Source organism: Pinus tabuliformis, chromosome 5_2 (assembly GCF_031772625.1).
Source record: "Pinus tabuliformis cultivar Carrire ecotype Pingquan chromosome 5_2, CPIR1, whole genome shotgun sequence".
Classification (NCBI taxonomy): Eukaryota; Viridiplantae; Streptophyta; class Pinopsida; order Pinales; family Pinaceae; genus Pinus; species Pinus tabuliformis.
This window is the reverse complement of record NC_142306.1, coordinates 960,125,430-960,138,032: the sequence shown is the minus strand read 5'-3', so window position 1 is coordinate 960,138,032 and position 12,603 is coordinate 960,125,430. Positions and strand designations below refer to the sequence as shown.

At 34.5% G+C, this 12,603-nt stretch overlaps 1 protein-coding gene across 1 annotated transcript; it reads right to left on the bottom strand.

Moving 5' to 3' along the window:
- Positions 1-3,735: 3,735 nt before the first annotated feature.
- On the bottom strand, positions 3,736-10,483 carry LOC149162478 (putative pectinesterase/pectinesterase inhibitor 51). Its single transcript, XM_089437286.1, has 2 exons — positions 9,225-10,483; positions 3,736-5,064 (listed from the first exon to the last, which is right to left on the bottom strand). The coding sequence occupies exons 1-2, from the start codon at positions 10,222-10,224 to the stop codon at positions 4,376-4,378; spliced, it is 1,689 nt and encodes a 562-aa protein (XP_089293412.1). The 5' UTR covers positions 10,225-10,483; the 3' UTR covers positions 3,736-4,375.
- Between the last annotated feature and the right edge of the window lie 2,120 nt (positions 10,484-12,603).

The window sequence follows — 12,603 nt, the reverse complement described above, 5'->3', positions numbered from 1 at the left end:
GGATAGTGTCATGGAATTTCTTATTTGGTAGAGCACACTAATGCATGAGGAGAAATACTTCTCCTATTAACATAAAGAGGGTCAATACTCACTAGGGTGGTGATTAATCTATTCATTCATGAGTCTTTGGTTCATGCAACCTATTGTTCTTGTTCCAACACCCATAATAAGCACTAGGATATATCTTTAGGGTTTGTCACACTCACTGGTTGCATGCCTAGTTCCTCATAATGTGTCAATCTTTTAATGCCAACACTCAAGCTCATTCGTGCTAGCACATTAGAGAAATCTATAAACAACTCATTATGCCACCTTGACTATAACTCAATTCTCCATGCTAATGATACATCAAAGCTTAAAGGATTAGCACAACTGGCTGGTTGGGTGATCAAAATTAAAAAACGATCCATGAAATGACTTATTGATCAATTTATATCAAGTTAACACATGCCCAAATCAACTTGATCTCAGGAAATGAGATTGTTGTGATCATCCTTATTCATTGTACAACTCAAAACTACCACCCTTAATAATTTAATCACTTATTATTATATAGTACACATTTTATATATTTATAAAACATTAATTATATAAAATACTTAATATGGTAGGTGGATATGCATATCTATTTTAGAATAGGGCATCCAAATTTTTAATTTAATTATCAAGGTGGATAGTTGGAATTTAACCTCCACCAAATATTCTTTTTCGTATGGTTGAGATATATCTCAAACCCCAGTCTTCATAGTTATCCCATTTTCAAATTTACACTTTCCAATTTTTAATTAAAAAAATGGTGTGCACACTTTGAAGCACTGGTGTGAGACTTGGTTTTGATTTCAAGTGACAATTGCAACATCTTCGAGAAGTGTTTCATTTGGCCTATTGTTTTATCATCTGGGAGAAGGGTGAAATAATTGCTTGCATGCGACATTAACTAGAGGGTTGTTTATAGGGATGAAAGTGGGAATGAATCATTGTTGTAACAAAGTAAGATTAAAGAAGGTTCACTTATTATAAGATGATGCATTTTTACTTCAGCGATTATGGTGTTAATCAACCATTTAACTTATATGACTATACTACTTATATGAATACACATGTCTATTTTGAAATATATCTTCTCAAAATTTTAATTCAATTATCAAGTAGATGATCCAGATTTATCTCAAACCCTAATGTTGACCATTATCCCATTTTCAATTTCTAATTAAAAATAATAATTTAGTTGAAACAATTGCCTTTTATTCGTAATTATGTTTAGGATTGCCCTTTTTACCTTAATCTAACCCGAACACACAAATTTCTAGTTTTTTACAAAGTTAACATTAGTTTAATATATAAAACATTAATTTAGTATATAATTTTTTTTTGACAATGTCAAACTGCCGCCCCATCCCCACTCCAATGCCCAATGAATGACGCATGTTTTGGATGAGACGCGAGGTCCCATAGTGCGCATTGATGTCCTCGAGGTCACAACATCAATTATTGACCGCATCGAAAATTCCAAAGAGCACAGGGCATTTACACGTGCGATCAAAACAAAGGTCGGTCCAGATTCCCCTCAATTAACAAGCAACTAGACGTTCAAATCATACCTGAAATGGGTCATCTTGTCTGTCACAGATTCCTCTTTCCTCTTCTCGGTTGTCGGGAAATTTCAATTATCTCGTGGGAGATTTGGAAATTGGAATGGTAGGAGACCAGATTTTATACGAAAAAACTAATACGTATTATCGTAACAAACGGTATTTTTTTCATATATTTTATTGTAAACAACGTTAATTATGTGTATTATTGTGTGAAGAAAATTCATTAGGTCCCATAAGTAAGGTGTAGTGTTAATAAATCAAGATAAAATAAAAGTGTTTTTAAAAGATTAGTTTTATGAAGTAAAATGCTTATATATACTAAATTTCACAATCTTTTTGGAGGAATTTAGATATTAATATATAAAAGTAGCCAAAATAAATTAATATACAATTAATTTTTTATTTAAAAAATTTATGCATTATATATATTAAAATAATAAAAGATTAATTTTAGTGATGTATAATTTTTTGGATTGATGGTGAATAGATATATTGTTAAGGCACTCTTTGTAATAGGTTATTTGTTCAAATCTCTAATAAATTATCTTATACAAAAAAAACTAAATATAATGATTAAATATTTTTACCCTCCAAAAAAGTAGTTTATTCAACTCTTTTTCACGCAAATTTCACCTCAAAATATTTAAAAAAATTATTTAATTCAACCCATTTTATAAAAATGCATATAATACTTTGCTCCTCTAGGTAGTTCACTTGGCAAGCCCATGTTATGTAAAGTTATGTGAGTGATGAAAGACCCATGTCCAATTCCCCAACTCATTATCCCCTATGTCATTTAGGGGGCAGGACCATTACACCTAGGGGTTATAATGGTAGCTATTGGAATAGATGCCATGTCATGTGAGTATATGAAAAAAAACAAAGCATATAATACTTCAAGTCAATTGTGTTTATCTTGGGTGGTTGGGAGATATGATTGTCATCCTCCATATTGAAGTTCAATTCTTGCAAGTGAAATGATAAGCTTTGTTGTGGCTTTAACCTTTATTAAGAAATTTAACTCTTCTACATTTTCGTTTTTCATTATAATTCAACAATTTTTTTCACCAATAATGGTTTAAAATGTGTTTTTGATTGCATAAATGAATTCAACACCTCAAAGCCTCCCTATATCATTCAACTTATGTAGATTTTGTAGCTTAAACTTGTGAGTTCAAAAAAACCAAAAGTTAAAAGATTTAGACTATGGCATAGTTAATATTGATATTGTGTAACTAAATACTCGCAAAAACTTGCAACTTAGCATATTTAGGGTTTCATTGAAGAAGATGGGTAACGTTATAACCTTATTACTACGAGTCAATATTAATCATTCAACTATTTAGATATATAAGCTTTTTTTTATACCATAGTGAATTGGTAACTTGTTGGAGAAATCTAACACGTGATCTAACCTTTTTATATAAGCTTTTTTTTATACCATAGCGAATTGGTAACTTGTTGGAGAAATCTAACACGTGATCTAACCTTTTTAGAAAAATCAGCGATGAATTTGCTTAGATAAATTAATTTTAAAAGTACATTTTTTATATTAATATACTTATATTATGATATATTTCATAAAGAGCATTGGTAATAGATATTTTATAGCTGTTTTATGCACAAAATTACATACCACCATATCACTTTGTTAAAATTTATTTGATATATATATTTCTATAAATTGTTAAAATTTTACACTGGCAAAATTAACTAACTATCAACAAAATAGATGAAATTAATAAGCAACTTTGCCAACATAACTTCGAAAAAATTTAACAAATCTTTAAAACATCAATACTAACCATAGAGAAGCAATTCTGGGAATGTCCACTCTTACAATATTGTTGAAATGATCTAACAAATTATAATGAAGGTAATTTTCTTTTAATGTGTTCTTTTCGATTCCATATATGCCAAATTATTCATTAATTTAGATTATTTTGAAGAGTATAGTTAATATAATTTGAAGTGTTTTCGTTTTGAGGATAAGTAGATAAAATATTAATATAAAAAACACAATTTAATTTCAATAATACTGCTATACACCATTAACTAGCTACACATTTAACTTATACAACAACACTAGTTTGTAACTTTTACCAAACATATCTCCACAACCATTTCCTTCCCACGTCTGTAACCACAAAGCTTTCAATTATTATATTTCCTCACATAACAACGCCAACTGATTTTAAAAAAAAACAACAACAACAAATACAGACAACCAAACCTTTAGAGTTCATAACATTTTTCCAAAAGTTTTCTCCCATGCTTCAAACATAACTGCGGGAGGATTCGCCCAATCACAAAACAGTGCTGCGTTGAAACTTTCTTAGTAACAAAACAGCTTTTCTCTGCACCAGGTACAAAATTATTCTGCCATTTTGGTCATCAATGTCGATCAAAATAGTGCAGGAAAAATTGCAGACGAGTACAAATAACATTTTCCTCCAATTGAAAAGCAAGTGGCTTCTTCATAGCAGAACTGCATCCATGTTCTTATATATACTTCAAGCTATAAGACCAAAAAACTTCTTTAAAATGATTTGAAATTATAGACAAAATCAGAGTCAGATTGAAATTGCAATACCCCAAAGACAGATGAAACAGTGATAGAAGGAAACAATGTGGCTCATGGATTTTTGGGTTGCAACTGTCTGAGAATTTTTAGTCCCATTGCTTCCCGTTGAATTCTTCACCATCATCAGGGAACAACAACAATGTAGAAGAAAATCACGCATTAGAAGATTGCATAGTAACCAAACTTTGTTTTTGGATTAATTGATTGTATCTGGCAGCCATTCGTCTCCCTGTATAAAGTTTCCAACAGTATACATTCCTACATTTCTCTCAGGTATCTGATTAGACCATGGCGTTCTTCCAGAAACCTTAGCCCCCGGCCCATAATTCTGGTATTCCCCATAGTAAAGCGTGTTAAGAGCAAAGTCCCCTATCCACGGCATCCATCCCTCAGGGCTAATGGCCTCTCCCAAATATGAGTTTATGAAGATTGCTCTGGAGTACATCTTCCATGGCCGACCCAAATAGCCTTTGTAAATTTTTGGGTTGGCATAGTAAGCCCTCATATATTCTTCTGTTCCATTGATAGTGCAGTTATGGAAAACAAATCCTGTGGGCTCGGCTGGATCTGTTCGACCCTGTGCAGTGACAGGATCTGATGATCCTTTGTCTGAGTTTATTTGACGAGGACGCAGCAGAATGAGACAGTTTTCAAAGATGGCTGCCGAGTCTCCAAATATGAAGTCAACAGTGCCTTCTATTCTGCAGTTTCTATAGAACTGACGAAGAATATGAGTGTACAATGTATCCTGGTGGCCAAGAAAGGCACAGTTGTAGAAGGCAGAGTGATCACTATCTACTCTTAGGGCTACTGCTTGTTGACTACCTGGCCCTGCTGCATTTTCGAATGTTATATCCCGTGCTAAGAAGCCATCAGCATTTACAGCTGCAATTGAGAAAACAAATAAATTAGCAATCCTCAACATCTAAAACAAGATTTAGTGGGATCGAGGAATATGGATTGATTGAATTTTCCTTTGATAAGAGTTCAAAACCAAAGAACGATGGTAATTGTAAGTATTAAATTCCGTCTTTATTTAGAAATAGCACACACATATTTATCTAGTTATCAGAATAAACAGAGGATCATATTTTAGCATATGCCCATTGAAATTTCTCAAACTTACAAACCCCAATGCATGTTGAAAGACATTACACCTATCATATGAAAGGATTCCAAATATCTTATTCTTAAAATGTAAAACGATAATTATTTTTTTGTTGCTTTAATAGGATGAAAGAAGTGCAGAATCTGCAAAAATAAATATTAATGCTCTCTTCTTTTCAGCAACCTACAATCTGTAGGAAAACATTATTGCTTCCCTTGCAAATGACAGATTGCATTCCAAGCACTGCTGGATTTTGATTGTTTCCTTCTCCTCTCATTTGTATTCTTGTTGATGCTTTCTAGATCAGCATTCCTTTGCAAGGGAATTAATCTGGGTTGAACTTAAGTAGAAAATTTCTCTCATTAATTGGATGGTCATTTTCACAATTGATTGTCTCCAAAGAAGTCTTGTCAGCCAAATCTCTACCTTACCTCAGGCTTTTAAGTTTAACCAGCATGCAGGCCCTCAGTGTTGTGGTTTGGCATTTTTATCCAGTAGTTCTGAGCAACATGGCAGAAAGGGCACAGTTTATGTCCATGCAGAAGGAATTGGAAGCAATGGTAGTGGATTCCTTGGCCACAGAATTGGACAAGCGTTTAAAGCCCTTTGGGTTCTGCAAGAAGACCCATAAAAATCTGCAAATGTATCAAAGAGAATTGCTTCCTAGATCATACTTGCAGATTTTTCAGAGGGCTGCAGCAACCCTTCAGGGACTGGCGTGAGCTGAATTGGACAATTGTTCTGCAGAGGGATGTAACAAGGTTCCTCCAGGATAATAAGGAAGCTCTCATTAATCCTCTACTAGACCTGTACATGGTGTTGAGGCAGCCTTTGCAACAATTATCTACAATCTGTGTGGAAGAGGCCCAGACAGAGGCCGCAGTCCTGGATAGAGAAGTTAATGAGGCAGGCAGGCTCTCAGGGGGTAAATCATTTGCTGTCTTTTTGTTTCATGAATCATGCTAAATATATTTACATGGTTGTTAGACCTTTCTGTGCTTATTGACTTCTTAGCAGTTTGTGTACCCTTGTTTTGTAATTTTCTCATCACAGTAAAACTTCCTGAAAACTGGACAGGCAAGGAATCAAACGAAAGATCAAATCCCAGCCTGCAGGATCTCTATGACTGAGCTACATGCCTTTTTCATGAAGGAACCCTTTAAAGGTAATGTAAAAATGTGGATTGTGGTATTCAAAACTGCCACCTGCCCTGAAATTTGAATGCAAAAATTCAAGCCTGACTTTCATAGAAAAATAACGAAAATAGATAATTTTATTAATGTCCATGAACAACCAAAAAATAGGTCAATGAGACTGAAAAGTATGACTGCAACAACATATTGTAGGAGTACCAATGCTGCTCCTGAAAACTAAAGAATAAAGATACCAGTGAGTAAAAGGAGGAGGAACTACGAATTCTTAAGTATAAATGTAGAAGTAAAGGAGGAAGAAGCATTTGCTGTCATTTCAATCACTGTGATGGTGCTAATGCACTCCCTGGTAAAATTATTGGAGGAGTAATCGAGAGGCAGAGAGAGCTTGGCTAGGTGATCCTTTGAGGAAACTAGAAGCAATCAATAAAAATTCTCCTGACATTTGACGCCATTGAGAAGATTCTAGAAATGGGAGTCCAGACGCCAATCAGGGGCTTACCGACCAGTTCATGCTATATGGTGGTACTCCTTGGTGGCCTTGTGAAAGCATGTCTGTTGGCCATTGAATTAGAGGATGTGTGTGGCCTCATCGATATGGTACCATGTTTATCTCAGGTATGGGTGTCTACAAAATGCGTGCTACCACCTGTCAGCTAAGATAGATAGGAAGCAGGTAATCCATCTAATGGGGTCGGGCAAGAGTAAACCTTGTAATGTTTGTGGTCTATGTTTAATCACCTCATCACCTCACACGTGAATAAAGCTATAAACCAAGCACTTGCAACCTGGATAGATAAAGAAGATAGAAATAGTGTACCTTGAGTCCCAGTATAAACAATGAAATCTCCCTCTGATCTCATAATCAATGGGCCTTCTTAAAATGAAATGCTCCTTCAACTCAACCTCTCGTAGATAGCACAACTGATAGATCACGTCCATCCAAGGGATGTGGTGGTTAGAGTGGATTAGGAGTTAGCAAGAGTAAATCTTGAACTAGTTGAGTAGACTATTGAGGTTATGTGTCCACTACCATCGATGGTACTATGGATACATAATAAAGCCATCCTTTAGGTACAATAAGTGATCATAGTAGAAGGTCATTTGATTGTGAAACCGTTGTGGGATTCCATCCAAGTGACCTGAATTTACTGTAGATAGACGTCCTCTTTGATATCCATGTTTATCTCCATTCAGGGGCTAGGATGTCACTAGGGCATCTAGAGAATAGCTAAAAGGAGGGAGGCACTCATTGAAGAACTGAAGACGCCTTTAAAAAAACAGCACATTCGCTAGACAAAGGGGCCTGTGGAGGCAATCTAAAAAAGGCAAAGGGCCAAATGGGAGTTTCCCGTGAAGAAAGAAGACAAGTCCAAAAATGCTCTCAAGGAAAAAGGGATGAATGCCAAACTGTTTGTACAATGGGTTATGGAACTGTTTGTTTATGCTAAATCATACACTGTAGCATGAGGAATTGGACTCTCAACCTGCGCGCAATCAGGTGGTAACGAGGTAGGCCCCAAGATTTCAACACCATATAGTACTATAGGTCTGTTAATTGTGTCAAAAAATGCATCTCAGAAGAGGTGTCCTGAAAATGCATATGGAAGTATTGTCGGTCAAGCATGGAGAGAGACCTATAACCCTTTCTAAGTTTGGGTTGAAAGACATGCCCTAAGCCAAACCTAAGGGCTATGGATCAGATCCCATAGATGTATAAGCAATGGTAATCTCCACCTCGCTTCCTTTGAAGAAGAAGTGGAAGTTTGTTAGGGTGCTCTTGGATATTTAAATCACAACCTTAATTTCACTAAGGTTCACCACCATCATTCTATGATCATCACATTGGCAGGGGCATCAAGTTATCTCTGAATGTCCCTAGGGAAGGAGGCTAAAAGGATCAGATCCTCTGCAAATAAGAATAAGGTCAAAACATGGTGTAAAACGTAAACATCTCCCTTGTGGAAGTACTCGCTCGGCTATGCTCTAACCCATTAATGTATATCCCATGGAATTTCATGATAGCAACTATGAGACACTCAAAGATGCCAATTTCACGTAGTCTCCAGAACGATAATTCCCTTGGAGCAGAGTCCAAAAGCCTTCTGAAAATCCACAAAGCAACAGGACTTTAGATGAGGGACGTCAGCTTCCTTGATAATAGCACACGGGCTAAAAATGTGGTCACTAGTTTCATAATCTCTTCTAAGACTTGGTTGCCCCATAGCTTTGAATTTGTTCCTCACTATATGTTGAGAAAGCCACACGTTCACGCCCATAACATAGAGTTCGACAAAGGAACGCCCAATCATAATATTCCTGTAATTATTTCTATCAGAAATATCCTTCAATTGGAAGATGGGGTGGATGATATTTTGAGACCATGAAGAGGGAAAGCCAATGCAAACAATACGATTAAAGAGATCAACAATGTAGTAAGCAAATTACCCAAAGCATGTGTATCAAATTCAACTTGCAGACCTTACTCATCTACTTCTTTGCTGGTGCTCTAGATCCTAACAGCTCTTTTAATGTCTCTTGGGGTGAATTAGTGACAGAAGGTGAGAGAGGAGGGAATATGGACTAAGGTTGACCCGAAAAATCACAGAGGGATGTGGTCCGCAAGAACCATGTGTAATGAGAGCAGATTTTCCAATTTCAATTCAAGGCATCTCAAATCTGCCAGGAACCACACCATGATCAAACACAATAACAAAACCAAACTCAGGCAAAGAAATAAATTCCAACTTAATATGAAGAAGAAGAGGAACCATGATGAGCATTACCAACAGTTGCAGAGCCATATGTACTTGGAACACCAGGCAGGGATGGCACCCGCATAGACCCCGTGATCACAGTCTTCCCCATGCCATCACCCACAAACATAAGATTAGTTTTACTGGGAGGAACCCTAACAATCTCCTTATACACCCCAGCCTTTATATGTATCACGAATCTCCGCTCAGATTTATCCGGTGCACTGTTCACCGCCTGTTGAATACTCATAGAGGATTCATCCTTGGACACAGTCACATTGGGAACCAATTTATCAACCTCTAATACATCCCAAATTTGATTATAATGATGGTAATAATCTGCAGTACTAGAGGAATTGGATGATCTCTCTGTTTTTGGAGGCCTCCATAGGACCATATTCTGTCCGTATGTATCCAGAGCATCTACCATGCTAAGGGCATTGCTGGTCAAGCTCATGACTGTAACCAGCTCTCCCATGACTCTTTCCACGGCCTGCGTGGTATTAACAAAACTGAGAGCCGAACTGCAATCATTCTGATAAGTCACGGCTGCGCTCATCCACACCTTAACGTCTTTAATATTTCTTGGGTTCAGCTCCTGGGTCCTGCTTTTCCCTAAATGTCTCATAGAACCCTGCAGGAACTCCAGGCAATCCTTGACAGCGCCTGTGAAATTGGCGTTATTGGAAGTAGAGAGCAGCTGTTTGGAGTGAAGATAACATTGTGTGGTTCCCTCCGACGAAAGATCAATGGCTGCGCCAATGATCTGTTGTGGCCTCGCCTTTTCACTAAATTTATATTTGGCCTTCAAAGATGAGTGGCAGAGGTCCGGGTACTGTGATGCCTGGCACGCCAAATCTATGCGATTGCCGGCGGAGGATTTCTGAAAGAGCTCTCTGTGGCCACCATGAGCTGATAAATAATTAGCGGAGGAGAGTTGTGCAGAGAGCACAGGGAGGAGGAGGATTGTGATTAAGAAAAGGGAAGCCACGATATTAATCCTTAGTAACATTGAAAACTCCATGATCATGATCTTCGTAACTCGCCCTGTAATTATGTCAATGAATATGAATATATGCAGCTACATAAACACAACACTTCATCGATTCGAGTCCAAACCGGAAATGTACGCCTATAAAAATAGCTCACACAGAACCTGTGGATTGTACGACAAAACTAAAGTGCAGTTCAATGGTTCCTACCTCTGTGGGAATAGGCGAAAATACTATCCACTATTCTAGTTGGAATGGACAGGAATTTTGGACTTCTGAAGTGAGCATGTACATTGAATTTTGTAACATTTTATGTGTGCTTGCTTTTATTGACTTAGAAATTGGGTATAATTAGTATTTTGACTTAGAAATTGTGTATAATGAGTATTTTAAATTGATGGTTATTTTTCAACAAAGTTAATCGGTAATAATTAGTATTTTAAATTGGTTGTTATTTCTTATTCCTTAAAAGGGATTGTCGCTTAGGTAAGGTTAAAAAAGTTAAAAACTTAAAGACGAAAAGTAATTTTTTTAATTTGTTCGTTTTATATTGACATTTGATTTATTTTTCAAAATATTTATCAGACTATTAACTTTTTTTAATTCAGCAAAATTATAAGGATTATTTCGGAATGTTTCTCTCACATTTTTCTAAATATAATAAAAAATATTAAAAAATTCAATTTTATTAAAATCTCATAAAAAAAATTAGTGAAAAATAACCATTATCATTCTTATTAACAACAATATACTTTATTAACATTGTGGTTTAAAAAATATGTTTTTTTGCCCTGAAAGTTATGGAAATTTCTGCTATATTTTGAAAATTTTGGGCAGGTATTTTTGTAAATCCAAGTAAACGCTGTCAAAATTCATAATTTTAGGTGGCTTAGACATTTTTGATGGTGCTGAATCCATTTCCACCATCAAAAATATGATTTAAACACTACATCTACAAAAAAAAATTAAAATTATTTTACCCAGATTCAGACCACTTTTAACCATTTAAACAATTCCTTCTTCAAAATTCCAAAAATAATTTATATTCTTAAATTAAAAAATAAATAAATAAATAAAAATAAAAATAAAAATAAAAAATAAAAAAAATGATATGAGCCGGACAGTGTTCCAGAAACTGAATATAAAAATTTACATGCTAAAATAATTTAGTCAGAATTTTAAATTCAAAATAATTATAACCAGCTATATTATTAAATTTTGTTCTTTTAAAATTTATTATAAAATTACGCCACTCTTAAATTTATAATTGTAAAATTTTAATTAAAAACAAAATATAATCGAACAAGTACAACGTTTATTCCGTATATATTTCATTTTATATAATAAAATTAAGAAATATATATTTACATAATTATAACTTTTAAATTTTTATATTATAATTTTTAAATAATAATATTATTTTAAAAACAAATAAAATTTTCGTTTTATTATCACAGATGTGTATGGTTTGAAACGAAAGTGATCCCTTTCTTTTGTCATAGCGTTAAGGAACATGGTGTCGGGCCTTAAATTCTAAGTGGGTCACATTGTCTTTGACTTTTTGGTCTAAGTATTCGGTAAAGTTTGATCCTCTATATTTAAAAAATGATTTTTTTTTTCTGTCTCTATTATAATTGAGGTATCACATTTGATTTTCTTTATATAAAAATTGGTTTTTTTTTAATTGCCTCTATCATAATTAAGGTATTGCCGTTGATTCTCTATATTTAAATTAGTGATTTTTTTTAATGTTTCTATAATAATTAAGGTATCATTTTATCAACCTTCGGGTTAACTGGTTATTTTAATTAATTATTTTTAACCCTATGATAGGAAAACTTTCCATTCCAATTTTATTCAAAATGGTTTAAAACATAGTTTTAATACCATGAGCACTCTTATTTTGGCAAGTTCACTCATATTTATTGTTAAATTAATTTGATAATTTTTCTTATTTTATATTTTTAAATTTTTATGGTAAATAGAAAATAATTAATATTAGTATTGGGAGATATAATGATTGTAAGTGTGGAAAGTTAAAGGATCATAAAGCTCAAATCTTTTTCTTATCTTTTAGAGAATCATTTTGTAATCAAGGTAATTTCAACAAATTGAATTTTTTCATGTTTATAGACAGTTGAATACAAAGGAAAATGCAATGGCCAATAGATGAATAACACTAGATTAAGGGGATTTAGAATTGGATCAAAGGCATACTTTTGTCTTTCCCATACCATGTGGCATACTCTTATCTCACCCATACCATGAATGCTGAAAATGAACATTATGACCTTGATCATGATTATAAAGCCTTCCTCGACCAAAAATTTGATCAAATTCTCAAAGAAGATTCTGCCTTAACATTCCTCCCATCATCCACACAGATCTTGGCTCGCAACTTGGTGTTAGCACAAAAG

Excerpts from the sequence above, each read along its gene's own strand:
- LOC149162478 (XM_089437286.1), bottom strand. The coding sequence starts at position 10,224 with ATGATCATGGAGTTTTCAATGTTACTAAGGATTAATATCGTGGCTTCC. Across the intron at positions 5,065-9,224 it reads ATATGGCTCTGCAACTGTTG|CTGTAAATGCTGATGGCTTC; the intron begins GTAATGCTCATC and ends TCTCAATTGCAG.